Consider the following 26,031-nt stretch of genomic DNA (forward strand, 5'->3'; position numbering starts at 1 on the left):
TAATTTTCTGTATATTTTTTCTGTATGAGATTACACAGTGACTCAACCCTTTTTTCACTCAACAAAACACTGGAAACATTTTTGGGTTTTTAGCATGCACCTATTCCATAGTATTCCATTTCATGATTATACCATAATTTAAGTAGACAGCCCACCCTCTCTTTTTATACATACGTGTTGTGCCAAATGTTTCTTATATATTTCTGAAATGATTGTTTCTGGTAATGAACTTGAGTTTGGCAACGGTACCTTTGAATGGATCTGGAGGTATTCTTGGTAGGCTTGCTGAGCCTTTGGAAGCAATTCACTTTGGTCTTTATAGCAAACCTCACCCAATGGGCTTTACTCCCAAAGGCTCAGCAGCCAGGAATAGATTTTTAGCTCAGGGCTCAATAAATTCAAGACCGTAATGGAGTAAAACCAGACAGAAAACCAGAATCCTAAAATATGCCTGAATTTTTATTTAACAAAAAAGTGAAAATGCTTGAGCTTAATAAGCAAAGTGAATAGATAGCTACCTACATAGAAAAAAAAAAAAAAACAAAGAAAATGAGGTGATGGATCCTCTCTTAGTCCTTCTTTTGCGACCATGGGTATCTTCGGTTCTCTGAACATTGTTAAACTGAAGATGGGTTGTTGAGGGACAGTATGACAGATTCTGCTCCATTTGGTATATGCTTACGCAGGCCTATCCATACATCACCTTCTTTTAGTCATGGAATAAGCCACGGTCAGTTTCAAATTCTGGTCCTGCCACTTAAGACATCCTTGAGCAAGTGTGTTCCCTTTCCTGAGCCTCACTTTTGTCATCTAGAGTTATTCCAATTTGCTAGTTTGCAATGAATAGAAATTAAATGTTGAAAGCAGCTCAGGGCAGTGCCCAGTCCCCCAGTGTAGTGCTCAGGAAATATTTGGTCAATTAATTTATGCGTTGAAGAGCTTACTTAGATTTCAGTTGACTTTCAATGCGTTCTGCTTGCTCATTGTACTTATTGCTGTCTGAAATAGTGTATTTTCAGATTTACCACCTACTGTCTTTGCATGAGCACAAAGCATCCTCAGTAACAGAGTGGCTTACCAGTGCCTAGAACAATGGATGGCACTTAAGATGTTGAATATTTCTGCTTCCAGCTTCCTTGGATTCTTTCCGTAACCGGGCCTTGTGACCTAGAGGCTCAGCAGAGACCTGCCCCACTCCCCCAGCCCCACTCCCCTTATCTCATCATTCACTGATATGTGCTTGCTTCCAGCCATCCTCCGTTACCTGAAGAATGATGGGAAGATTCATTTGGTGGTTTTCAACAACCTGCAGCTGGCAGATGGCAGGCGGCACAGGGTCCTCCTGAGACTGAGCAACTTGCAGCAAGGGGCTGGCTCTGTAGAACTCTATGTGGACTGCACCCAAGTGGATTCTGTGCGCTATCTCCCCAGAGCCTTTTCCAGCCCCTCCCAGAGTCCCGATTCCATTGAATTAAGGACTTTCCAGAGGAAGGCACAGGTAGGAACCCACAAACCATTCTCCAACCTGGAAAGATGGGCTGCCCAGGCTCAGGGAGGGCAGAGGAATGTGCCGAGGTCAGGAGTGGGTCTGACTGCATAATTCTAATCACCTGGGGAACTTAAACTCTTGCTAGAGGGCCCACCCTCAGTATCAAGTGAATCAGAATCTATTGAAATGGTGCCAAGGCATAGGTATTTTTAAAAATACCGATTCTAATGGGAAGCTAAAATGGAAAGCTTCTGCTTTAGATGCTAAATGAAAACCTTTTGGACATAATTGCAAAGTTGGAAAGGATTAGCAAAAATTGAAGAAAACAATCTTAAGGGATGCCTGGCTGGCTCAGTTGGTAGAACATGTGACTCTTGATCGTAGGGTCATGAGTTTGAGCCCCAGGTTGGGCATGGAAATTATTTCAAACAACAAAAAACAAAAACAAAATCTTAGGGCAGTAGGATGATATAATTTTAATCTTTCTATAATAATAGTATTTATTATTTTAACAAAAGTGATAAAGAATGAATGGAAACTGCCAAGAACTTAGAAACAGTATTTTTCAAAGGTCTTATTAGAGCATCCCTAACAAAAGGGACCTCATTGCCAACTTAGTTCCACGAGGCTTTGGAAGTTCCATCATGTCTGTTGTCTGTTTTATGCCATGTTGATGGTATTTTTCATTATATCATGGCACCTACTGTAAAAATTGCCACATGTATTTCTTTTAAAAATTTGTGTTAGGAGATAGTTTCCTATGAAGAACTAGCATTCTTTGTCCTTTCCATTAATTATAACTATAACTGGTCATAATTCCTGAATTTTATCTGATATGGAAGTCAATGCCAAAATCAGTAACTGTGTTCATTTGTTATGACCCATAATGTTATTTTCTGTGCCTCAATACTCACTTTGCATTTATGTTTTATTATTTTATTATATGTGCTTTAGTTACAAGCTGCTCTGAGCCCTTTGTACAAAGAGGCTGAGAATAAATAGTAATATCCATTACAACTAGGAACGCTGAGAAGTTTTACATAATAATGTAAAAACGATCAATCTGATACTAGAATTTTGTGCTTGGAAAATAGGAAGCATCTTCAAGCAGAAATTTCAAGAAAGCTAAAATCCAAGGATTTTGTTTTGTTTTTGCAGGAAAAGAGAGAAAGATGTTTACATACTTATTATAGATTTCCATAGGAAAAAAAATAGTGAAGAGAGAGATATGCAGAACATTATTTCTGAATCCCTAGGGTAGCCCAAATAATCAGAATGATAGAAATTGTGTCACTGACATTTCAGAAATTCATGTCTACCACCAAATGAGTCAATTTCCAAAAGCCAGGAGTCAGCCATGCAGGGTCAACAGTAACTATACTTACTGGAATTTTTTTCAAAAGTTCTAAATCCTTAGACAATCAGAGACCCTCACGCTCTATCTTCACAGTCACTTCATTTATTCAGTGAATTAACAAATAGGTATATTCTAGGCATTAGAGAAAGCATAGGGGGCAAAACAGTCATGGCCCTGCCCCCACAGAGCTCATAGCCTGACGTCCAAAACAATATCTATTATATAACACGTGTTGTACGTGTCGTAACTCAGCTAAATTAAAAAGTAGAACTCTGAAAATCCTCAGCATCCTCATTTTTAAATTAAGGGTGATGACTTTACATTGGCAATTCACATAAACTCTTTCTGTCATGAATATATAATGGTCTGATTAAAAGTTACAAGATAAAGCAGTAAGGAAATTGACCTTGTGACTAACAATAAATGATTGACATCAACACAAAATGTAAACATACGATCCCAGCTACCTAATAACCCTAGAGTATACAGCTTATTCATTCTCCTAGCCCGGAAGGATCAGGGACTTTGCTAAAACTTGGAGCTAAGACATCCTAAAAACAATCGTGTTTAAAATTGAGATCAGTATCTTATTTATTATGGTCTAAGCTCCATAAATAAAGGCCAGACAATTCTTAACAGTCTCCTGACACAAAATAACTTGTTTACCATGAAACTCAAAGCCTTTCCTCGCCTCAGATCCACCTTGATGCACCCGCAGGCCAAGCTGGAGGCTCACATGTTCCTAGGCTGTTGGCTCCTTCCATATTTGCTTTAGTCAAGAGGATAGGGCTGGCCGGTTTCAGGAACAAAATCAAACCCACAGAATTATGTAAGATGTCAGAGTCCAGGGATACAGGGCTACTTAGGCTGTTAGGAAAAGTGTGTGAGTATGCGAGCACATTGGCTTCTGAGCAGCGGCAGCAGCCTGTGGTATGGATGTGATTTCTTCCAGGACTTCTTGGAAGAGCTGAAGCTGGTGGTGAGAGGCTCGCTGATCCAGGTGGCCAGCCTGCAGGACTGCTTCCTGCAGCAGAGTGAGCCACTGGCCACGGCAAGCACAGGTGTGGGCTCTGGGGCGGGTGGCACACCTCCATCAGTCCAGATAAAGCCTTAGGCCCCGAGGGCCCTGGGTCCCACTCCTGAAAGGGGGACTTTGGCAGAGAACCCCAATAGGATGTGTCTACAGAGATCAGTCTCTTGTGCCAAAGTCCAGGACAAGAAAATATGTCCATTGCACTTCTGTTTTTACAGCTCAGGAATCTGGGCTAACAGCTAGTGGCCTCAGTATCATTTTTTATGTGAATTAGATGAATAACTCCAAGTTAAATTCCTGTACGTTAGGTATTTGTTGTGATGGTTCCCTGGGAAGTCACCAGTTTTCAAGGCACTGGAGGAGCGTCTGCTCATGGCTGAACGCCCTTTGCTTTTTGCTGTTGCTACAGGAGACTTTAATCGGCAGTTCCTGGGGCAAATGATGCAGCTAAACCAGCTACTGGGAGAGGTGAAGGATCTTCTGAGACAGCAGGTAATGGCAAGGACACAGCATCAGAAAACCCTGGTCCTGCCAGAGCAGCTCATTGTACGAGTGAGCAGAGCTGCAGAGGCGGGCAGGCAGGCGGGCGGGAGGCTGACCTCAGGCGCCCCGTGCTCCTGGCTCCCTGGAGGTCTGTTAGGAGGGCTCTGGAAATGGGGGTCGGGTACGTGAGAAACACGGTGGCTCGGAGCAGAGAGGGAGCCCTCAAGGGGTACCTGAGCACTCCTTTAAGAAGCGTTTACTAGATTGCTACCCGGGAATGCTTTCATTCCCAGATTACATCTCAGATCCTCCTTTTCCATCTTGTTTTTTCTTCCCCGTTTCTCAAGGTCAAGGAAACATCATTTTTGCGGAACACTATCGCTGAGTGCCAGGCTTGCGGTAAGTGCTGTTCCAGTAGCTGCTTTGTTCAGAGTTGTTTGGGCAGGTAAGGATGGTTGGAGGGCCTGGGGTGAGGCGACACTGACGGTGGCTTCTGGACGGTCGGCACCGAGTTGGAGGGAAGGGAGGGCTTGTTGGGAAACCAAACTTCGTTTTGTATCAGCTGTGTGTGTTTTGCTGGTGATCAGTAGGTCTACGGATTATTGCTTTTCTCTAGGTCCACTCAGCTTTCAGTCTCCAACCCCAAACACACTGATGCCCCCAGCGCCCCCTGCCCCCCCCGACACCCCCGATACCACCTGTGCGCCGCTGTGACTCCAACTCGTGTTTCCGCGGCGTCCGCTGTACGGACACCAGAGACGGCTTCCAGTGTGGGCCCTGCCCTGACGGCTACACAGGAAACGGGGTCACCTGTTCTGATATCGATGAGGTAACAGTTCACCTCGACGGGGTGGGGGCTCCCTAAGTGTCTTGGACACCCTGCAGCCAGGTGGCTGTCCTGGGGTGGAGAGCCAGGTGGAGGACTTGGGGTGTCCTCCAGGTGACATAACTACACCCTCGTGAACCCTTAGAGAGCACGAGCGACCGCGAGCAGGGGGACGGAGTAGGCATGACGCACCATGGTGGTGTCATGGATCATGTCTCCTTGCTCTGTCTGCAGCTCGTCCCCCAGGCCGTGTTGCTACCCTGCAGACATCGGTGCTTCCAACTCTGATTATTTCTCCTGTGCGATCAGCATTACAGTTTTGATTTTTCTACACTTCTATGTATGGGGGCGGGGGAGATCTGTGTTAGGGTGTATTTCAGGGCTTGCAACTAATTTCTTCAGCCTTCCTAAACTGGAAGTGCAGACGGGCATCTCAAACCAACAAGACCTGTTTGAGGAGGTCCTGTAATCCGTGAGTAATCAGAAGTGCTGAAGGACAGAGCCAGAGACACACATACGGCGAATACAGGCTGCTGGGCCGGCTTGCAAAGCCTCTGCAGGAGACTGAGTCAAGGGCACAGCTAGCCAGTCTTGAGTCCAGTCCCAAAGCAGTGTTCACATGGGTAGCAAGGCTACTGTGAGAATATGCCTTTCCCTTCCCACCAGGCCAGAGAAGGGCTAGAAGGAGAAAGAAGGGGCATGCAAGGAGTTTAGGGGTGTGCACACGCATGTACACACACACACACACACAGCTCTGCAGGCTCATGGTAGGACTGGGCTAATTACCTCCTTGGTAGTAAGCAATTAAGATGGTCTGTAGTAATCCCTCATTTGGAGAATCATTGTGCATGTGTCACAGAACTGCATCTGGTTTCTATCTGTGAGCTGGAATTTTCCTCCTTTTGGAAGTGCAGGAAGTGGTCATGTTTTTTACATTAGTTGAAGTGGTTAGGGGGGGGGGGAGAAAAAACAGTCTCCTAGACTCCACAGAGAGCTTTGGAAGAGCTGTGGACTTGAGAGGATATGAAGGCAGACACAGCCCTGATAGACCACATCTTACAAAGACACAAGTGCCCTGGCTCAGTCTTCTCTGGATCCCTTCAGTGGAGAAGTTGGCCCAGTAGTGTGTTTGGATTCATCTGACAGCTAGCTAACAAGTGGTCCCGGAGCACTGTCCTTTTGTGGCAATTTTTCTATTACAAGGTAGAATATCAGGGAATTGACACTGGGAGGTAGACTGGTGATCATGAAGGACCTTTTCACTTGGCCGTGCCATTCTCCTGTGGTTCAGCAAAGCCCACTGAAATGTAACCCCATCCTGTGTGTGTCTGGGATTCTGTGGGTAACTATGAAATAAGAAGCTTTTATTTCCTTTTACCACTTTGGGCACCAACTAATGGATGGTTAGGCAAATGAGCACATCCGAGTAGATGAATGAAAGTTTGTGTTTTCCCTGTGAGGCTAAAGACTTTGTTTTTTATTTTTGTTTTTTGTCTTATTTATTTTCTGTTTTTGTTTTCCTTTCCAGTGCAAATATCATCCCTGCTACCCAGGCGTGCGCTGTGTGAACTTGGCTCCTGGCTTCCGGTGTGAGGCCTGCCCGGTGGGCTTCACCGGGCCCATGGTACAGGGTGTTGGCATTAGTTTTGCCAAGTCAAACAAGCAGGTGGGCTGAAGTGATGGTCTTTCTATTCATTTTTTTTTTATTCTGAATTACCAACAGAAAAACTTTGGTTTGTTCCCACCTCTTCCATTATAACCTCTTTGAACAGCCAATGCCACGTGGAATGTCACGGGGCCCTGCGGGCAAATGAGGACGCTTTCCAACTCATTTCTGAGCAATTATGTTCATCATGTCTAGTAGGAAGGAAGCTGTTAAGTCAGGATAATAGAGCATCACTAGGAGAACAGTGAGTGAGGTAATACTAAACACGTGGTGAGCTTTCCAGCCTCTTCTGTTAGCCGTTGAACATTTTGTCCCGCAGAATAACTTGAGAATCAGGGAAACAAATAAAAGCTTTGAAAAATTAGGTCACTTTTGTAGAGTCACTGTGGCTGAGAAGAAGCTGTTTCAGAGATGAGAGGGATTCAAGAGGAGAAATAATCCCCTGAGGAAACCCCCTTCTTTATAAGCTATAAATTGCCATAAAGCACTTGAGCACTTCGTGACAGTCTCCATTTATTTCTAAATGTTCTACTATATCCTGGCCATTATTTAACTGACTGACTGTGAAATTCTTTTTGATGTTTTCAGCCCTTGAAAATGGTTGGTCTATAAATATATTTTACTACCTTAGCGAAATTATTAGGTTTGAAGAAGGGCAGGGGTTTGTTATTTTCTAGCTGCCTATCAAAGGACTCTAGAGGGCATTGTTTTTTAGACTAGAAAAGGGAGGCAAGCTGGACACATAGGAGTGACAAGAAGCCATTAGAGTAATGACCAAGAGTTTTTCTTCCTCTCTTCTAAAGACAAAATCTCCAAGACCAAACCAAGGAAAATAGACAAAACGAAATAGTCAGTGCTATTTACTTGAGCTAGTAAGATTTCCAGCAGTGTGGTAGATGGAACTGAAGTAGAAGGGAGCCAACTCGCCACAGCCTAACAAATTCAAGTTCATGGGACATGGGAGCTGGGTGTCGGCCCTAGGAGTGGGGATCTGGGGTTTGAGCATCTATACACACCTTGGGAACATCCTAACGACCCTGCAGAAAGACACAGCCTCAAAGAGCTACCCTACCCATTGGAAGGAGATGAGAAAACCACTAGCCCTCACAAGCAACAAGGAAGCTGGATGTCATCTCTGGGACATGGTTGACAAAAAGGGAAATTGCCCACAATAAATCGAAGCTTCAGGGTTGTACGGCATACTGTTAGGAGCTTCAAATCTATGTGACACATATAATGTGGGAATAGAAGCCAGAAAATTAACAGAAAAATTAGCCCTGGAGTAGGAAAATCCCCAGGGCCCTGGCTAATGTCAACGCCATACTACTTGTGAAATACCAGACCCGCAGCTATCACTTGAAATTGGGTTAAGTACAGAGTGATACAAACACACGGAGGTGGCTAAAATGACGCTCCTGTTAGCATTGTACCTGAAATTCCATGCCTTCACACAAAGCTATCAAAACAAAGCAAAACTTATTTGCATTTCTGCTTAAACAGAGTATCTCTCTAAACTTTCCTGCACTAGATCTGCACCGACGTTGATGAGTGTCGAAATGGAGCATGTGTTCTCAATTCTATCTGTATTAACACTTTGGTAAGTATTTTTTCATGGAGGATGTTATCAAAGCAGACCAGTTATTGAAACAAGTGTATGTTTATGAATCATAACCCCAAAACACACATAGAACAGATGGGCACAATACATCTGATTGGCAAATGAAGATAAAAGTTCATGTTGAAAAAGAGCTTTCCATGTAAAAATAATCTTGTAAGTAATTTTTATATAAGAAAAATTTTATAAGTGCCAGACTTTAATTGAAGTTGCCATGTTGGGCTTTCAGAAAAAAATTTATTGAGTAAACCATTGTTGTATTTTAAAAACATGAAGCTCTTCTGAGTTTATATGGTTCAGAATATGCATTGTATTGGTGATGACACAGTCCCCAAAGAGTATTCATTATTTTTAGAAATCTTTTCAAAAGTCATTTGTATTAAAATCCTTAGTCCTTGAGGGGGTGTCCAAAATGTATATTCTGGTATATATTCAGAAATATATACATATTTCTGAAAGTTCTTGTCCACTGATTGCAGGATAGAGGTGTGGCCCAGTAAACTGTCCACAAGAGAGCCACTGAGTCCATGACAAAATGGCGACTTCCCACTTGAGGTCCGTGGGAAAGTTATCCCGTCTCTAGGTTCCTACTTGCCTTGTATGTAAAAACATTTTATAAATAACAAATCACATATTTGAATCTTGACAACCGTTTTGTCTCTAGGCACTATTATTCGCATTTTAGAGTTGACAATGCTAAGCTGTGGGAAGGTAACAGGGCCCAGGCCACCATCTCCTAAGGCTTCTGGTCTGGCCACAGAGCCTGTGTTCTCATCCACACACTCTGCTGCCGTTGCTTCTGGGCTTCTCCCCAGGGCTGTCTCACCTCGTGTGCAGATATTGATTTGGGAGACCCTGACCTGAAGGGAATCACTCACACCACCGGGGGGGAGGGAAGCCGGACAGTGGAACTCTCTAGAAAGTAGAACTCCAGCGAACCTCAGGAAGGGGCAGAGGCAAAAGAGCAGGAGCAAAGAAAAGGTGAGACCTGGCCCCACGGAGCCATCCCGTGAGGCTGACAGGTCAGGAAGGGCCACCAAAGAGCACCCTTTGGCCATGGCAAGTGGGAGGCTGCTCGTGACCAGAATCGTTGAGCTGTAGACGTTACACGGATGTTGTTCATGAAATGTAAATTTGATCTCAGTCAAGCTGTTTAAAAAACGTGAAGTCATGGCTGGCCCGAGCAGCACTGTTGCCGTGGAGCTGACAGCTAGCTCACTGGCCAGGCTGCCCCCGGCGCCGCCTCGCTCGTCGAGAATTCTCAGGGCAAGGCCACTGACATTTCTCTGCACTCCTGTTCTCCATCACTCAGTTGTAAAAAAGCCAAAGGAATGGTTAAAAAAAAAAGCAAAAAAAAAAAAAAAAAAAAACCTTTTTCTTCCCCCCTAACCTGCTTTTCAATCAAACCGCCTCCCTTGTCCCCAGAATAAATCCTCACTCTGCCTCCCAGAGCTTCACGGGCGCCATCAGTCCTTTCCCCTTTTGTCCTCACACTGGAGTTGGCAGGCCAGTGACAGTGGTTCATTCCAGCCTTCCTCCCTCACATCTGCGTGGCTCTCTGCCACTCCCCAGCTGGTGGCATCTTCCTCTGCATTCCCACAATCTTAGGAGATGGACATGCACGCGGTGAGGCAGGCAGGGGAGGTCCCGTCCTCCCGGCATCATCGAGTACGTGTGAAAACAAACACGATTGTGGTAGCTTTGCTCATGGTTCTGAGCCTGCAGTTCACGGTCTGATCTTTGCTCCCTGCAGGGATCTTACCGCTGTGGGCCCTGCAAACCAGGGTACATGGGTGATCAGACAAGGGGGTGCAAAACCGAAAGGAATTGCCGAATTCCTGAGCTGAATCCTTGCAGCGTGAATGCGCAGTGCATCGAAGACAGGCATGGCGATGTGACGTGTGTGGTGAGTTGTTTGTCACCTGCTTTACCAGGTTTTCATCCTCCATCTTAAATACCTCCCCTCCTTGGGTTCTGCTTGCTTCCCAGAAGAAAGTACTCAAAAGTGAAAACATTCCTGTGGAGATAAGCACAGACTGTAACCGTCACAGGGTTCGCTGAGCTCCTGGAGAGCAGTCTCAAGTCCATTTCACATCAGTTGCCTTTTCTCTCTCTCTCTCGGCCGGGGGTCGACACCCCATCCTCGGGCACATCAGCAGGGGAGCCCCCCTCCATTCCCAGGCACCCACTGTGATGGGCCAAGAAGCAAGCAGCAAGCTAGGAAGGAGCCTCCTCCCTCCCTCCCTCCCATCTACCCCCTGATTTGTTTGTGTAATTAAGGAGCACGCTGCTATCCTTTCTAACTGTCCTCAGAATTACTCCAGGCAGCAGGGGACAGTGAAGGGGTGAGCTGCCAGACACTCTCCGAGAGCCCCTGTCTCCCCTCAGGAAGCAGGAGGGGGCCAACGGCACCACTCCGTGTCCGCCTACACCCGGATTCAGGAATAGCTCAGTGGACGGTCACTCTCCTCCCTCTCTGTTCCCCTGGAGCCCATCTGGGGAGGAGGCGGCTGGGGAGAGAGCGGGACGGTCACAGGCTGATGCTGGTGCCATGCCAGGCAGGGGTGTGGGGAGCCCTAGGTCAAGAAGCAGGCCTGTGCCTGCCCTCCACTCCCAAATCCCAGGCTCCAGAGTCCTCAGGGCTTCGAGGTGCTGAGACAGCAGCCACTCCCGCTGCTCGCCCTCACCTTCCTTCCCACTAGGCCAGGCCCTGGGCAGCGGGCCTTTCCGGTTCTGGGATCTGCAGGTTCCCAGTGATCTCCTGACCCTTCTTTCTACCTCGAACTTGGGCTTCTTCAACATTAGGCTCACAAAATCTTCTACAGCAAGTATATCGCTTTTCAAATAGGGAAAATGAGAAGAATCAGGACGAAGTTAAAGAAAGAAATATAATAATAGCATCCGCTCTTTCTGGTGGCACAGATAGTCTGTGACAACGTCCTGATGAAGGAGCGAGCTGGGTCAGAGGGGAAAACCCCACAGTTTTCCTAATTCCAGTTGTCTGGGCATGTTTATTACCATTGAGAGGCGAGGGTGAATCTATGTGTAAAATCCTAATTTTCTGTGAACAAATTAATGACTTCCCTGGGATGGTGGGTGATGGGGCTCTTAATATGTTTTTGAATTTGTAATAAGGCACAACGACAGATGGGAAAGGATTAATATACTTGGTGTGACTACTAAAATAATTTGCCAGAAAATGGCTCATTAAAAATGTATTTGTTCCTAGAGGAAATTTTTCCTTCATTAAAATGAGTCAAGGACCATACCCCTTGGCTGAGCTCTCCAGGCCTGCTGAAGCAATTGAGCGGAAAAAGGGGCCCTATAGGGAGGGGCGTCTTTGGCCTCCTGCCTTCTAAATCCCTCGTTGCAGAAGGAGCGCCTGGATGATTGAGAACAGGCAGCGTGCCGCTCAGGAAGTCCCTGGTCTTCAATCACCGTACTCGGATTAGCAAGGCCAAGAAATTTAACGTTTATTCATGGAAAGTTTCTTTTCCCTTGGCCCTGTTTGTTCCGCAGACTCTCTGCCACATCCCCCACCCTGCCTTTCTGGTTCCCTCCTCTTCCAGGTCCTCCTCTTCTGTGTTCCTGGGGTCCTGCCTGCCCCCCCCCCAATCCTGCCCCCCAGGTGCCCATCCTAGTCCTGGGCTGAGTTCCCGGGTCCCACCTCATGCCCAGGGCACTGTGGAAGGAACCATTTCTTTTCTCTCTGGTTTGCCAGTGATCCTTGCCCAAGAGCCTAGCCGTCTCTGATACAATAGGATCACAGCGACCTTGCAGTGTTATTGTATAGAGTGGAGACCATGGTTATACAATCTGATAGAGGAAAACTATTCATGCCTCTTACGCTGGCAGTGATGTCAGTGGCTGGAGGTGGCAGGATACTTGGGTGGACTTCTCCAGGGACAAAGAGAACCCAACACTGTACCTGGGGGAATCTTTTCCTGTTAAAAGAGCATGAATAGAGGTAAAGCACCTTGGAAAGTTATTTTTTTTGTTGTTGAGAACTAATCTAGAATACTGTTAAGTGCAGAGGTAGGGCTGTAGTTCAAGAATGACAAGGGAAGTGCCACAGAAGCCACACGCATGCGTTTCTGCTGGGAGAGGAAATGAGACAGTCACATGGAGACCATTTCAACAGTAACTCAAAATTACAAAGACCCATTGAACCAGAAATTCCACACTGAGAAACCAGTACAGGCGCAGAAGGACAAATGTACTAGAATTCCTTGTTGTGGCATTGTTGGCAATAGAGAAAAACGTTTTTAAAAACCAGACAGCCACCTGTAGAGCACTGGGTGACTTCATGGAGGCACACGCCTACCACTTTATGCATCCTGTGTCTGTGACCATTAAAAAGAATGGTGTGAGCCTCCATGGAGTGAAAGAGCACCAAGGTACAATACTAATTTTTTAAAATAAGGTGAAGAACGGTGGATATATGGGCTCTCAATTGTGTCAAAAGATGAAAGAAGGAAAATAATGTCTGTCTGCCTGTCTGAATGGTGTTATCTCTTAAGGTATATGGAAGAATGGATTGCCTAAGCCAAGGGAACAGGAATGGGAAGGAGTTTTCACTCTATGTCCTTCTGATTCATTAGACTATCCCAAAAATAATAATTTTAGAATCCTACCCAGCAGCGCTGTATAGCTCTGGGCCCTCCCTCTGGGGCTGTGCACTGGGGAGCAAGGATTCACAGGTTCAGAGCAGTGGCCCTTGTCAGTCCCCTCCCCTCCCCCGACACAACACCAGGCTCAGCTCCCCGAGCATGTGCTGGGCTTTACCTTCACAGTGCGGTGTCGGCTGGGCTGGCGACGGCTATATCTGCGGGAAGGATGTGGACATCGACAGTTACCCTGACGAAGAACTGCCATGCTCTGCCAGGAACTGCAAGAAGGTAAGGGGGACACACGGGAGAAAAACTGCACCCACCGTGGCCTCCTGGGCCCTGTCTTCTCTGGGGGAGAGATGCTATGGTTTCCACTGAAAATGGCATTTTTCACGTAGCTGCCTCTCACACATCACAAGGCAGCCATCCAGGGGAAGTCAGGTGGGTGCTGTCAGCATTGAGGTTGGAAATCCTTTCTGACTTAAGACAGAGGTAGATGAGGGTGGGGAAAATAGGGAGAAGTTGGTAAAAGGGTAAAGACTTTCAGTGATCAGACGAATAAGGTCTGAGGCTCTCGTGTGTAACGTGGTGACTTTCATTGATAACACTGTACTGTCTAATTGAAGTTCACTCGAAGAGCAGAACTTAAACATTCTCAAGGGGAAAAAAGGTCAGTATGTGAGGGGCAGGACATGTTAACTCCATGGTGGGAATCCTTTCACAATATAAACGTATGTTAAATAATCACTGTGTGCTTCACATATATTAGAGTTTTGTCAAGTATGCATCAATAAAATTGAAAAATCAAGTCGGATATAGATGTCTCTCTGAGCCTTGTTTCTTCTCCCTAGGACAACTGCAAGTATGTGCCAAACTCTGGCCAGGAAGACGCAGATAGAGATGGCATTGGGGACGCTTGTGATGAGGACGCTGATGGAGATGGGATCCTCAATGAGCAGGTATGTGCTCATCGGGAGGGTCAGGGAAGTGCCACATGCCAGGGACGGTGGAAGAAAGCCCGTGAAATCACCTGTTTACACGGGTCATCCCAAGCGTTGGTTTCCATGCCTGTGACCCTGTAGCATTGTGACTTTCTGTCCTGAGTGCTGACCGCGTGTGACCACAGGGACAGAGGCTGGCTGACCCGCCTCACTACAGGACCAACAACTTGGGAGGGACTCTGTAGAATCTGAGTATTTGGTCTTCTGACCCTTTAGGATAACTGTGTCCTGACTCACAACGTGGACCAAAGGAACAGTGACAAAGATATCTTTGGGGATGCCTGTGATAACTGCCGGAATGTCCTGAATAATGACCAGAAAGACACTGATGGGGATGGAAAAGGAGATGCCTGTGATGATGACATGGATGGAGATGGTGGGCCTGTCTTGCTTTGTCTTTTATTTGGGACTCATTTGTCCTTTTGCCCTTGTTCTCTGTTAGGAGCAGAAATAGAATTGCTAACTCGGAAGGCCTCCCACACCGAGTCCCCCGTTGTTCCCCGTGGTCTGTGTCTGGCCCACCTGTTTACTTTTTTTTTTTTTTTTTTTTTTTTTTCCTTGAGAGGGAGAGGTGGGGACAGGCAGAGGGAGAGGGAGAATGTTAAGCAGGCTTAATGCCCAGTGCAGACCCAGACATGGGCTCAGTCTCACAAGCCTGAGATCATGACCTGAGCTGAAATTGAGATTCAGATACTTAACCGACTAAGCCCCTGGACCCCTTGTTTCAATGGAAGGAGACTCCATAACCCATTCCCCTATTTATTAACTCTGAGTGTTTCTGGAACTCTACATCAGTGCCAGAAGCTTTGTAGGAATTACTTTAAGCAGTGTCTTGTCAGGGCTGTGTCTTTGTAGGGCCTCTGTCCTCCCAGAAAAAGTATATCTCCCCCACCACCTCCTCCAGCATCCTCTCCATGCCCGAGAGCCCTGGAAGTGGAGAGTGGAATGAGGGGGCCTTGAGCAGGGTCGCGGGCTACAGCTGGGTCTGGCTGCTCCTGCGGAGAGTCGGGTGTCTCCTGGGAGATGAGTCCATGTCCTGCCTATTCCGGGAAGAAGGTGGGGGCAGGAGAGCTACAGTGCCCAGCTCCTGGCTCCACTGAAGGGGCCTTCACGAGTGTGGGCTGTGCAAATGACACCCCCGGGAGCCCAGCGTGAGCACTGGAGCCTCTCTGGGTGTGAAGAAGAACATGTTTGGGTTTTTTTTTTTCTTTTTTAAGATTTATTTATTTATTTGAAAAAGAGAGAGTGCAGGGGGTGGGGAGGGGGGGAGAGAGAATCTCAAGCAGACTCCCCACTGAGCTCCACAAGGGGCTTTGATCTCAAGACCCTGAAATTGTGACCTGAGCCGAAATCAAGAGGCAGCCATTTCACCAACTGAGCCACCAGGGCGCCCCAAAGGACATTTGTTCCCATATCACTTGCATAACACATAGATGACTGTCATTCAAGTATAGACTGGATCTCATCGTTTCTGAAAAACCTTTCACATGACAAGGGCCTTGAAGGAAAATCTTTCCAGAAATATACCCCATTCCTTCCACCTACCCAACCACCACACACCCCCCACTCCACAATACCTATGCCTCCCTGAAACACGACCTCATCTTCTATAAGCCTGACTGATGGCCAGATCCAGTGGTATGTGGCAAACCAGCTCAACAAAACAAAAAAGCCCCAAGTTGTAGCATTTGCCAGTTTCCGTGACAGAAATACCACTCCCGCCGTGACTAATGACAGGCTGCTGGTATGAAAGGACACGGTGAGACAAAAGCTGAGAAGAGAGGGACACGGTGGACCCGGCTCTGGTACGCCACCACCCCTGCCCTCAGGTCTCTGTCTTTGCTCACACCCCCACAAGGTCCCTCTCCAGGGTGAGACCTACCCAGGAGGCCTCAGCGCCCCCATAGCAGTCTTCCTAGAACCTCCAGGCCAGAAGTATGCAAAAGCCCTTGCCCTCGTGACCTCCTCATCTGGTTGCAGTGATAGCCCTTGACATCTTGGACAACTTAAAACTCCATGGGGAAAGGCCTCAGGTCACCCTCATTGTTAAGCTTCTCAGAATCCATCCTTTGATGTTACTTGCAGATAACTGCTGAGAAATGTAGTGGCTCTGAGACGATGGCCCAGGCACAAGTCACTCCCCGAGTGCCTGGGTACAGGCCTGCTCTCTTAGCGCCTAGAAGTCTGTGTGCTAAGCCTCTCTGCAATATTCACATGACTCAGGGAAGTGTTCCTTTCTTGTAGGAATAAAGAATATTCTGGACAACTGCCCAAGAGTTCCCAACCGTGACCAGCAGGACAGGGATGCGGATGGTGTGGGTGACGCCTGTGACAGCTGTCCTGATGTCAGCAACCCTAACCAGGTGAGTGGCTTTTGGGGGATTCAGACTCTAGGCTGAGCTCCCCTGTGCAAAGAGTCTTTAAGACCAGTGTCTTAAAGATCCCAGCTCAGCTCCTTGCTGTTGCCATGTGCCTCCCGGAGCAGAGGTGGTGGGATTGTATACTTCTGGCCTGGAGGCTCTAGGAAGACTGCCACAGGGTTGCTGAGGCCTCCTGGGCAGGTCTCACAGGTTGCAGACTGCCTGTGAGGTGAGGAGAAGGAGTTGAGTGATGCCCCAAACCTGTGGTTTTGTTGAGAGGAACATGCAACATGGCGGCTAACCACTGGGAGCCTTGTGTCCTTTTAGTCCCCAAAGCCCTACAGGACCCATGTATGGATGCCTCAGATCCAGTTCAATCAGCGACGTGTTGTTTCCCTTCTCACTCCTCCTTCCTGTCTAGATAATTGGATAGGATGTGTCATGTATTTTTAAAGCTCTGCGAGAGGGGCGTCATTGTTGCCCTCTGTGACTCACTCCCACTCTGGCTCAATTCCAACAAGCCAAAGCAAAGCAAAATCAGTTTGCCTTGTCCCCAGGCCTTTGGCCGGCTCCCCTCCGACCCGTGCCAGAGTTGCACGTCTCCACCTGCCAGCGTCCTGCCCCGGCGCCCTCTCCAATCAGCTCATCTGGTGTGTAGGCAGCCCCGCCATGTGGCTTGATATTTTGGAAGGCTTTCTTGACAATTCAGCATTGTGCCTACACCAATATGGTGTTGTCCTTTTGCAGTTCTACACCAACCCAATTCCAGAGAAATAATTCCTGAGATGCAGGGATGAAGGGCCAGGTCTGCCTTCTCTGGAACATTCTGTGCATGAAGGCCCAGGGGTAAATAACATGTTCTATTCTCTTTGCAGTCTGATGTGGATAACGATCTGGTTGGGGACTCCTGTGACACCAATCAGGACAGGTAGGACCCTTTTTCCCCAGCTGCATCAGGACCAGATGAAAAATTCGGAGACCATTTTAGCCTTCAGAGCTTTCTGCTGCTGCCTGGCTTTGGGATCTCTCTGTATAGATTGAGAGAGATTGAGCCACTGGTGGGACAGTAGCCCTGCCTCTGGTCAGGGTCACCACACCTCTTTGAAAGTTCTCCATAGCCGGGTGACAGTGTCAGGAGGGGCCACGGGGCACTCCAGCGAGTGAGACTGTATTACAGGAGAGGCTGTGGACCATCGTGCGTCAGAGGTGGGGTCTGGAGGACTTGCTAGATGCACACCCCAGCCCCTTCACTTACAAATGGGCTAGCCTTAAGCAAGTCACTGGTCTCTGTGCCCCAGAAGGCTCACTGGAAAAATGGGAATGACAGTGGCATGTAGCTCGTAGGTCTTTTGTGAAGACTAAGTTAATGGACAGAGTGCACATTACAGTTTCCCTTACACAGAAGCATTCGATAGGGTTAGCTGTTTTATTATTATACTCTTTCAGCTCAGGAAAGCTTCCCCATGATCCCAGAATAGACAGTTGGCTGAGGGAGCACCGTGATTTCATTGTCCTTGGAATTTGTTCATTCTATGTCTGTTATTTGGGGGGTAGTGTTCTGGGCAAGCGAGTTTTGTCAACCCTCCTAGCCCCCCATGGAGACAGTCCTGTATTAAGACACGGGGCTGGATCAGATGCTGTTGCAACATCACCAGGAATGTAGACAAGAGCACGTCGGTCTTGAGGGTGCCTGCAGTCAGAAGGGCTCTGTCCCCTCTCATCTGTAGCCGGAAGGCTTAGGGAGGTGGCAGGACAGGGATGTGAGAGGTAAGGGATTTGGGAAGGCAGGGCAGGAAGAAAGAGGGATTCCCTTCCCAACCTCCTCTCCGAGGGTGCCCTACAGACCGTCGTTCCCGAGCCCAACCCTATGAAAGGACAGCTCCTAGAAAGCCCCACCTCGGTCCTTCTGCTCAGCGTCCTTGAGGCCAAGTCTACGTGAGCCACGTGGACTTAAAATGTGCTTCTCAAGTGCACTCTCAATTTCTTCTTCTGCAAAGTAGAGAGAATGAAATGTGCCTTGCAGCCTTGGATAAAAATGAACGAGAAAGTAGGTAAAGCTCCCGGCAGAAGGCTGGCCCGCAGGTGACCAGCAACGAGCCGTAGCTGTGTCACTGTTACCATGGCGTGAGGAGAGGCAAGTCAGCACCAGCGTCGGACATGGGAGGTCGCCATTGCTGCGGATGTGGTGGGATCGGTACCCTGAAATCCCCCTAAGTGGTGGACATCAAGAATGTTCCCTGGGGCGGGTCCTCTTGCCCTGACTGCCATCCAAGGAATCTCTAAGAGATCCTACCCTGTCAGCCTCTAGATATTTGCCTAAAACAACTGACTCATTCTGCTGCATTTTAATTCCCACAAACTTGAACCTTGGGGAGGAGGACAGGAACTGCGTTTTTGCATAAAAATGTTCAAGGCTCTATAGAATGGCTTCTAATGGAAATAGCTCAATCTTCCTTAAAAAACAGCCCTGCTACAGGCACAGGCATTCCACTGTTGGAGCCGTGTCATTTTCTGCTTATCCAGGTGGGCCTCATTTTCTCTGACCCATCTGGGAAACGGGGCCTGAGGGGCATGGACTGGTCTCTAACTTCCCTCCCCCATCCTACCCTTGCCTGGGAGAGGCCACAGGAAGAGCCGGGTGAAGGGAGCATCCGCTCTGATTCAGAGCAGCCGTGGGAGGCCTCCATCAACCCAGAGAAACCTCTGGGGACAGGGCAGTCTCATCCTTGTGTGGCTGTTAGGCCTGAAGAACAAACAATTGTCACGTGGGCAGAGAACAAGACTTCTGAGAAGTGCTCGAGAGCAGGATTGAGCCCAGCCTCCACGCTCCCCTCTCAGGAAGGGGTGGCCTTCTTCTCTCGGTCATTCTCCCTGTGGCGTTCAGGTCTGAACCGCCTTGGGTCTGCTGGGCAGGGAATGGGAAGAGGACTAGAAAACACCACAGGGCTTCCCAGGAGCCAGCACATAGAAATGCTTCGTCATAGATTCAAATGTAACATGAAAAATTCTCATCACGTAAGCATTTAATCTTTGTAACAACCCTACGAGGTAGGCTCGGTTATGCCCGTTTTACAGATGAGGACACTGAGCCACAGTGGGGTCACACGCTGGTAAGTGGCTGAGCCGGGATTCACACTGTATGTTCTCCGGGTTGGGGGAGGGTGGCAGTAATCAGAGTCCCCAGGGACTGAGAGGAGCATCTGGTCCCAACATCAGGAATCACCCTTTAACTTAAGTAGGATATGATTTACTTGTTTTAACAAGATGGGGAAGTAGAAAAAGGATCTCCGAAGCCCAGAGGCCAGGCTTGTCTGAAGACATACGGGTTTGACAAAAGACAAGCCCCCAAACACCAACTCTTTGTTTCTTGTCCCTGTTGTCTGCTCACCGGTGCCACACATCACCTCTTCTTTCTCCCACAGTGATGGAGATGGGCACCAGGACAGCACAGACAACTGTCCCACGGTCATCAACAGTGCCCAGCTGGACACTGATAAGGATGGGATCGGGGACGAGTGTGATGACGACGATGACAACGATGGCATCCCAGACCTGGTGCCCCCTGGACCAGACAACTGCCGGCTGGTCCCTAACCCAGCCCAGGAGGACAGCAACAGTAAGTGGGCCCAGCCCAGGATGGTGTGGGACGCCCCCAGCCAGGCTCCCCTCAGGCACACGGTCAGGCCTCTCCCATAGCTCCTCCAAGCAGCTACAGCTTGTGTGGACAGTGGACGGCCAGTAGACACCATTCTCTAACTCTTCAGAGCCGCTCTGGGATGCGGTCCCATGGGACAGGGAAGCAGCCACATGCTCCCACTCAAGGGGCCTGGGCAACTGCTCTACCATCTTGCCTGCTGCTTTCCCCCAGGAGTCACACAGAAGGAGCAGGACAGAGAGAAGGGCATGGCAGCAACTGGCTTAGACCGGCTCACAAAGAGGGCTGCGGGGGCTGGGCCGATAGGGAAAAGCACGTGTCAAGTCAGAGATGGGACACAGCAGTGAGGACCATAGTGAGCTGGTAAGGGCATGTCCACCCACAGCTGGACAGTATTTAATTCACGTATTTTAATACCATGTCAGCTGAACAAAACATATCATGAGCCAGATTCATCCCAAGGATCAGTAGAAATTATGGTCTTAGAGACACTCTGGTGACAATAATTTCCATTATTCATATGCTCTAGAGAAAGTGCTACGGGCATTTGCTTATGTAAGGTCAGCCTTAAGATCCACCAGTCCGTGAACCCCAGTCTCCTCAGAGAACCTGCAGCGTTTCTTATCAGCTTTGAACAGTTGCCTTCCACTCTGCCCCCAGGAAGTTCTTTCGGTCACACACAGTGGGGTTCACCAGCCCACCATATAGACCCCAGGGTGGGGCCCAGGGCCACCACGGACATGGCTGATTCTGGGCTCTTCTGCCCACATGGTTGAAAACCGTCAGCTGGGTGGGGCCTGGGCTCCCTTCGGCTCCTGGCCCAGCCCTGTCTCTGTCAAGGAGCAGTGGGGTGTGTGGGTGGCAGCTGGCTCCTGTCCTCCTCCCCCACCCCACTCAGGCGACGGCGTGGGAGACATCTGCGAGACAGACTTTGACCAGGACCAGGTTATCGATCGGATCGACGTCTGCCCGGAGAATGCAGAGGTCACCCTGACTGACTTCAGAGCCTACCAGACTGTGGTCCTGGACCCTGAAGGGGATGCCCAGATCGATCCCAACTGGGTGGTCCTGAACCAGGTACATGCCAGGTGGCCAACAGCAGCGCGGTGCTGCTTCTCAGCACAGCGCTTCTGGGAGGGACAGGTAACCGTGGGAGGGGGCACCCACCCGGGCTGCAGGGACTCCTCACCGTAGCTCTGTGACCGAGCACGGCCACTAGCCTCAGCTCACATGGGAGACAGAGCTGCACCTGTCTGCGATGCCGGCTCAGGGGAGCACCGCGGGTCATGGCGGAGCATGCTGGGATGGGGCTCCAGGCGGTCGGGCCCTAGAGCCATGCTCCTGCGCTCTCCCAAAGACCACCTCCCCCACATCCTCCTCGTCAGACTACAGCAGGCTGGCACAGAGAGGCGGAGACATTTTAGTGTCACCGAGCCAGTCACGTTCATCAGAAGTATATGTTCTCCCCCAAATGAAGCGGATCCAGCAGACCCTTCATTATAGTTCTAGCAAAATTCTTTCTGTTCCGCTTTTTCTTTTCCCCTCCCAAGTCTGTGCTATCTTGGAGCACCGAACGAGGTAGAGCAGTTGCTCAGATAATGCATCTTTGTGTGGAGGTCAGAGCTCGCTGACCGCTCCCCAGCGCGCCGGAGGCACTAGGCTTCCTGGAGCTTCTCCACCCTCTACGACGGCCCTTAACTCCTTCAACTATCTCTGCAGGGCATGGAGATTGTGCAGACCATGAACAGCGACCCCGGCCTGGCAGTGGGTAGGTCCAGGTCCTCTGCACCCCGTGGCTTGAATCCAGTCTTTGCAGCTCCTTCCGGGGCTAGTCTGCTTTTCTGACCGGCTTCTGATCCCTCTAGGGTACACAGCCTTTAACGGAGTTGACTTTGAAGGGACCTTCCATGTGAACACCCAGACAGACGACGACTATGCCGGCTTCATCTTCGGTTACCAAGACAGCTCCAGCTTCTATGTGGTCATGTGGAAGCAGACAGAGCAGACGTACTGGCAAGCTACGCCATTCCGGGCTGTCGCTGAGCCTGGCATCCAGCTGAAGGTAGCCACGGTTCTCCATCTCCCCTCTGAGCCCTTCACCCTCCTTTTAAGTCCTGTTCTCCCATAGGGCATTTAGTTCATCTGTGAAATTGAGGTGTTTATGCTTGAGTTCAGGGCAGGGCCCACCCAGGGGCTTGCCTTCATTCCTTCATACAAGCCCCATCCTAACCTCTGGGTGACTGACGGGGAGTTGGGGGGGACTCCGGGGACATGTCAGCTGGTGCACACTGCCAGAAACTGGCTCGTCTGCTCCTGCGCTGGGGCCAGCTCGGTCTAGAGATGCTGCCTCTGTCACTCCTGCTGGGAGAAAAGGTAGCCTTTTGAGCACTCATTGGACAGATGTGGGGAGCAAGGGATTCACAGCAGGAAAAACATGGAATGGGTTAATGGGGTGTCAGCCAGTGTTGATGACTCAAGGACTAAGGGTGACCTCAGTAGAAAGGGCATTTAAGTGTTTGCTTTTATCCAAATCCAAGGCAGCCAGATCATAACCATGAAGTCAGCACCCGAGGGACCCAGGATGGGTGGGCTGTGCCTTCTGTTCTAGAACCTTGCCTATATCCTTTCCAGGCTGTGAAGTCTAAGACGGGCCCTGGGGAGCATCTCCGCAACTCCCTATGGCACACGGGGGACACCAGTGACCAGGTCCGGCTGCTATGGAAGGACTCAAGGAACGTGGGCTGGAAGGATAAGGTCTCCTACCGCTGGTTCCTGCAGCACAGGCCTCAGGTGGGCTACATCAGGTACGTGCGGGACAGAGCTCCTCACCACCCACCCACCAAGTCCTGCATCACAGGGCTGACCGAGGATGGCCTCCGGGACTGCCGAGACGTCTGGCTGCAGCTCCCAGCAAAGAAGTGGGAAGGAGACACCCAAGCCCAGACCAACCACGTGGACATTAGGGCCAAGCTGAGGGTAGAGGGACCTTCTCCATAGCAGGGTGGGGGTGGGGGTCTCAGCATTAGAGGATGGAGGTGCCCAACTGATGCTCCCTTTCTGCCATGCGACCAGGGTTCAGCCTCCCCTGCCCCTGATGGCAGCTTATTCATGAAGAGGTCACGGCGCACTGCCATGAGTCCCTAGGTCCTTCCCTGCTGCACTAGAAACACCATGAAGGCCATGCCTGGATCTCATTTTACCTCGGTCTCCTCGCTGCCAGGCCTTCCCACATGGGGCAGGAGCTGATCTTCCTGGGAGCCCACACAATCTGCCTCCTTTCCCTCTAGGACGATTGAAAACCACTCAAAACTATTCTCAGCAGCTGCGGATGGCTTAGGCTGCATCCTTGAAATGGAGACCATGTACTTACTCTCAGTCCTCAGACTTGCAGATCAACATGGAGGTCTCTGACGTAGCGCACTGTGGAAGGAGTACCAATTGCTGTCTCCTGACCAGGGCAGGAAGGCAGCCTCGTGGAAAAACAATCAGGATGGCTAGTTCACGTTTTGTTCTTCTGTGAGACATTAAGTCCAATGTATTGTTTGTCGCACAGGAAGATGATCGTGGTCTCAGCCCTGTGAAGGCTAGTGCCTCCTTTTCTGTCCCAGAATGAAACTGTAGAAAATACAATCTGATCCCTAACCCCTATAACAGAGAAATAAGAATGTATAACAAAATCACGCTGGTGCCTAGACACCACGACTCCACAACATGAAATGGAAGCAGCGACATTCTAATGCGAATTGTTCTGCTGGTGACTCAAGGTCTAAAAGGGAGAACAGCTCTTTTTACGCAAAACAAAGTGCTCCATCATTTCTCAGTTTACCCCAGAAAATTCAGTATATATTAAAGCAGTGCAGAAAATACTTGATGTTCACAAGTAAAAGGAAGTTAGATTCTAGGTCCAGATAATTATAAACGGGCTCTTCACCTACGCAAGCGTGTGGCGGAACTCTCCAACTGCATGCCGCTTGCAAGACAAACTTCTGTTCTCTCCAGGGCCTTGTAAGCCCTTCAGCATCGCTGGCTTCTCTCATAAAATGCCAAAGAAACAGCCAGAAATGTCCCCACACATTTCTAAAACCCTTTTTTAGGGAGCACTACTGCCCCCTGACCGGGACCACTATTCTGAGATTCCAGCAGATTCTGTCATTCAGAACAAAGGAAAAGCAGTGGTTGTGAAGCATGATGTCTGGACAGGGTAACCCAAAGAAGAGTGAGGTCACCAAGGCCCTTGGTCCTAGGTCGTAGTGTGGTGTAACTCTGCAGCAGGTACCCATCGAGTTTGACTGTGTGCCCAACATCATGTTGGACCTTTGGAGACCGAGAATTTTGGCGGGCATGAACATACAGTCCCTGACCATGTGGAGCTCCCAGTCTAGTAGGGAAGGGGCAACAGCTAGAGCACAATTGAGGCCTGTGAAAATGGATTATGAAGCAGCAAAGAAGGGGGTCTGACCTTGACCTCGGTTTGAGTTTCCTGGTGACTGGCTTCGGCTGTGTTGTCTGCAGAGTGCGATTTTATGAAGGCTCCGAGTTGGTGGCTGACTCCGGGGTCACCATAGACACCACCATGCGTGGAGGCCGGCTTGGCGTGTTCTGCTTCTCCCAAGAAAACATCATTTGGTCCAACCTCAAGTATCGCTGCAATGGTAACGTACATTCTCGTTACTATACAATATCAGAATTAGAATCCATCAAGTAACACCACCTTATGTTTATAGCACATTTTCCTCCCAGAAGCCCAAAGCCCGTGCCCCATATTCATTAACATGTAATCATCTCTGTGTAACTGAAGTAAATGGTAGATTTTTTTTTTCCTATTTGATAGATGAGGAAATTGAGACCCATAGAATTTAACTGCTTGGCTTAGGATTTGGGGGTTCAGTGAGAAATTCAGTCAGATTTAATTTACAGGCAGCCTTTATTTTCTTATGGCTCAAACATAATCACACTCAAAATCCATTCTGCCTGCTAATTTCCTTTAGGCCTGTGAATGAGCACTCCTGGGCTTTAAGCCAACGATTTGCAAAGCAGCCGGAGGTAGAAAATGGCTGTGGAGCCTTCTGGGGCCTGTTGCTCGGGCTAACAGCGACCCCTACAGGACGCTTGCACAGCACGAAATGGACCAGGATCCCAGGGGAAGGAGCCTTCCTAACACGCTGTGCCTGTTCTTGTTTGCAGACACCATCCCAGAGGACTTCCAAGAGTTTCAAACCCAGAATTTCGATCGCCTGGATAATTAAACCAAGGAGGCAGTCCGTAACTGCTTTTCCAAACACTAAAGCCCTATATTTTTTAACTTCCTACAACTTTTTTTATATACACCGTGGCTTTCTTTTACCAGTCCATTTCTATAAAACTTTTTATATGAATGTGGCAATAAAGAAGAGATAATTTCTAAAAACCATGTTACTCAGATATTGCTTACGTGTGGCTCAGGCTTTGAGGGTGTGTGTGCTGTTCTCAGAGGGATGCACGTTGAAGTTGAAGGGGCATCTTTTTCATTGTTCAAACCGGGTCAGTCAGTGAGACTAAGCAAGTGTGTGTCAGAAGGCTCACACCAGAGGTCTCCTCTGTGGTCACTCCAGCTTCCCTTCACAGGAAAGCCTAACAGTGCCATCAGCAGCCTCCCTCTTCTGGGGAAGGAGCCTCAAAAACACCGGCTCAGGGAAACCTTCCCCAAGAAGACTTTTCCTGACCAATCCTGGAGCAAATTTGTTCAATCTTTTCTGACCCCCTCCCCCACTCCACACACACCTTCCACACCAGCACCTTCAGCTCCTGTTATGCTTGTAGATTTGGCTCCCCCTAGTGGAAGGCAAACTTACTGAGCTAAGGAACCCTGTCTTACTGTCATCCATATCCCCCACGCCCAGCTTAGTACCTGGATCTAGTAAATACCCAGTACGTGTTTGCTGGCTGATGGGCTGGCC

General features: G+C 48.9%; 1 protein-coding gene across 1 annotated transcript in view; it reads left to right on the forward strand.

Annotated features, from left to right (window-relative positions):
- LOC111148277 (thrombospondin 4) overlaps positions 1-25,506 on the forward strand; it is a 43,143-nt gene extending 17,637 nt beyond the window's left edge. Inside the window, 21 exon segments of the mRNA XM_022504752.1 lie at positions 1,251-1,498; positions 3,799-3,907; positions 4,289-4,371; positions 4,710-4,761; positions 4,979-5,055; positions 5,057-5,191; positions 6,717-6,854; positions 8,383-8,451; positions 10,223-10,375; positions 13,263-13,367; positions 13,931-14,038; positions 14,297-14,456; positions 16,325-16,443; positions 17,316-17,368; positions 19,863-20,056; positions 20,994-21,172; positions 21,815-21,863; positions 21,961-22,157; positions 22,727-22,899; positions 24,608-24,747; positions 25,280-25,506. Of these exon segments, the coding sequence (XP_022360460.1) occupies positions 1,251-1,498; positions 3,799-3,907; positions 4,289-4,371; positions 4,710-4,761; positions 4,979-5,055; positions 5,057-5,191; positions 6,717-6,854; positions 8,383-8,451; positions 10,223-10,375; positions 13,263-13,367; positions 13,931-14,038; positions 14,297-14,456; positions 16,325-16,443; positions 17,316-17,368; positions 19,863-20,056; positions 20,994-21,172; positions 21,815-21,863; positions 21,961-22,157; positions 22,727-22,899; positions 24,608-24,747; positions 25,280-25,341 (2,603 nt within the window). The 3' untranslated portion in view covers positions 25,342-25,506.
- The last annotated feature ends 525 nt before the right edge of the window (positions 25,507-26,031 follow it).

The sequence above is a fragment of the Enhydra lutris genome, unplaced genomic scaffold (assembly GCF_002288905.1).
Source record: "Enhydra lutris kenyoni isolate GAN:26980312 unplaced genomic scaffold, ASM228890v2 scaffoldscaffold19, whole genome shotgun sequence".
NCBI classification, from domain to species: domain Eukaryota; kingdom Metazoa; phylum Chordata; class Mammalia; order Carnivora; family Mustelidae; genus Enhydra; species Enhydra lutris.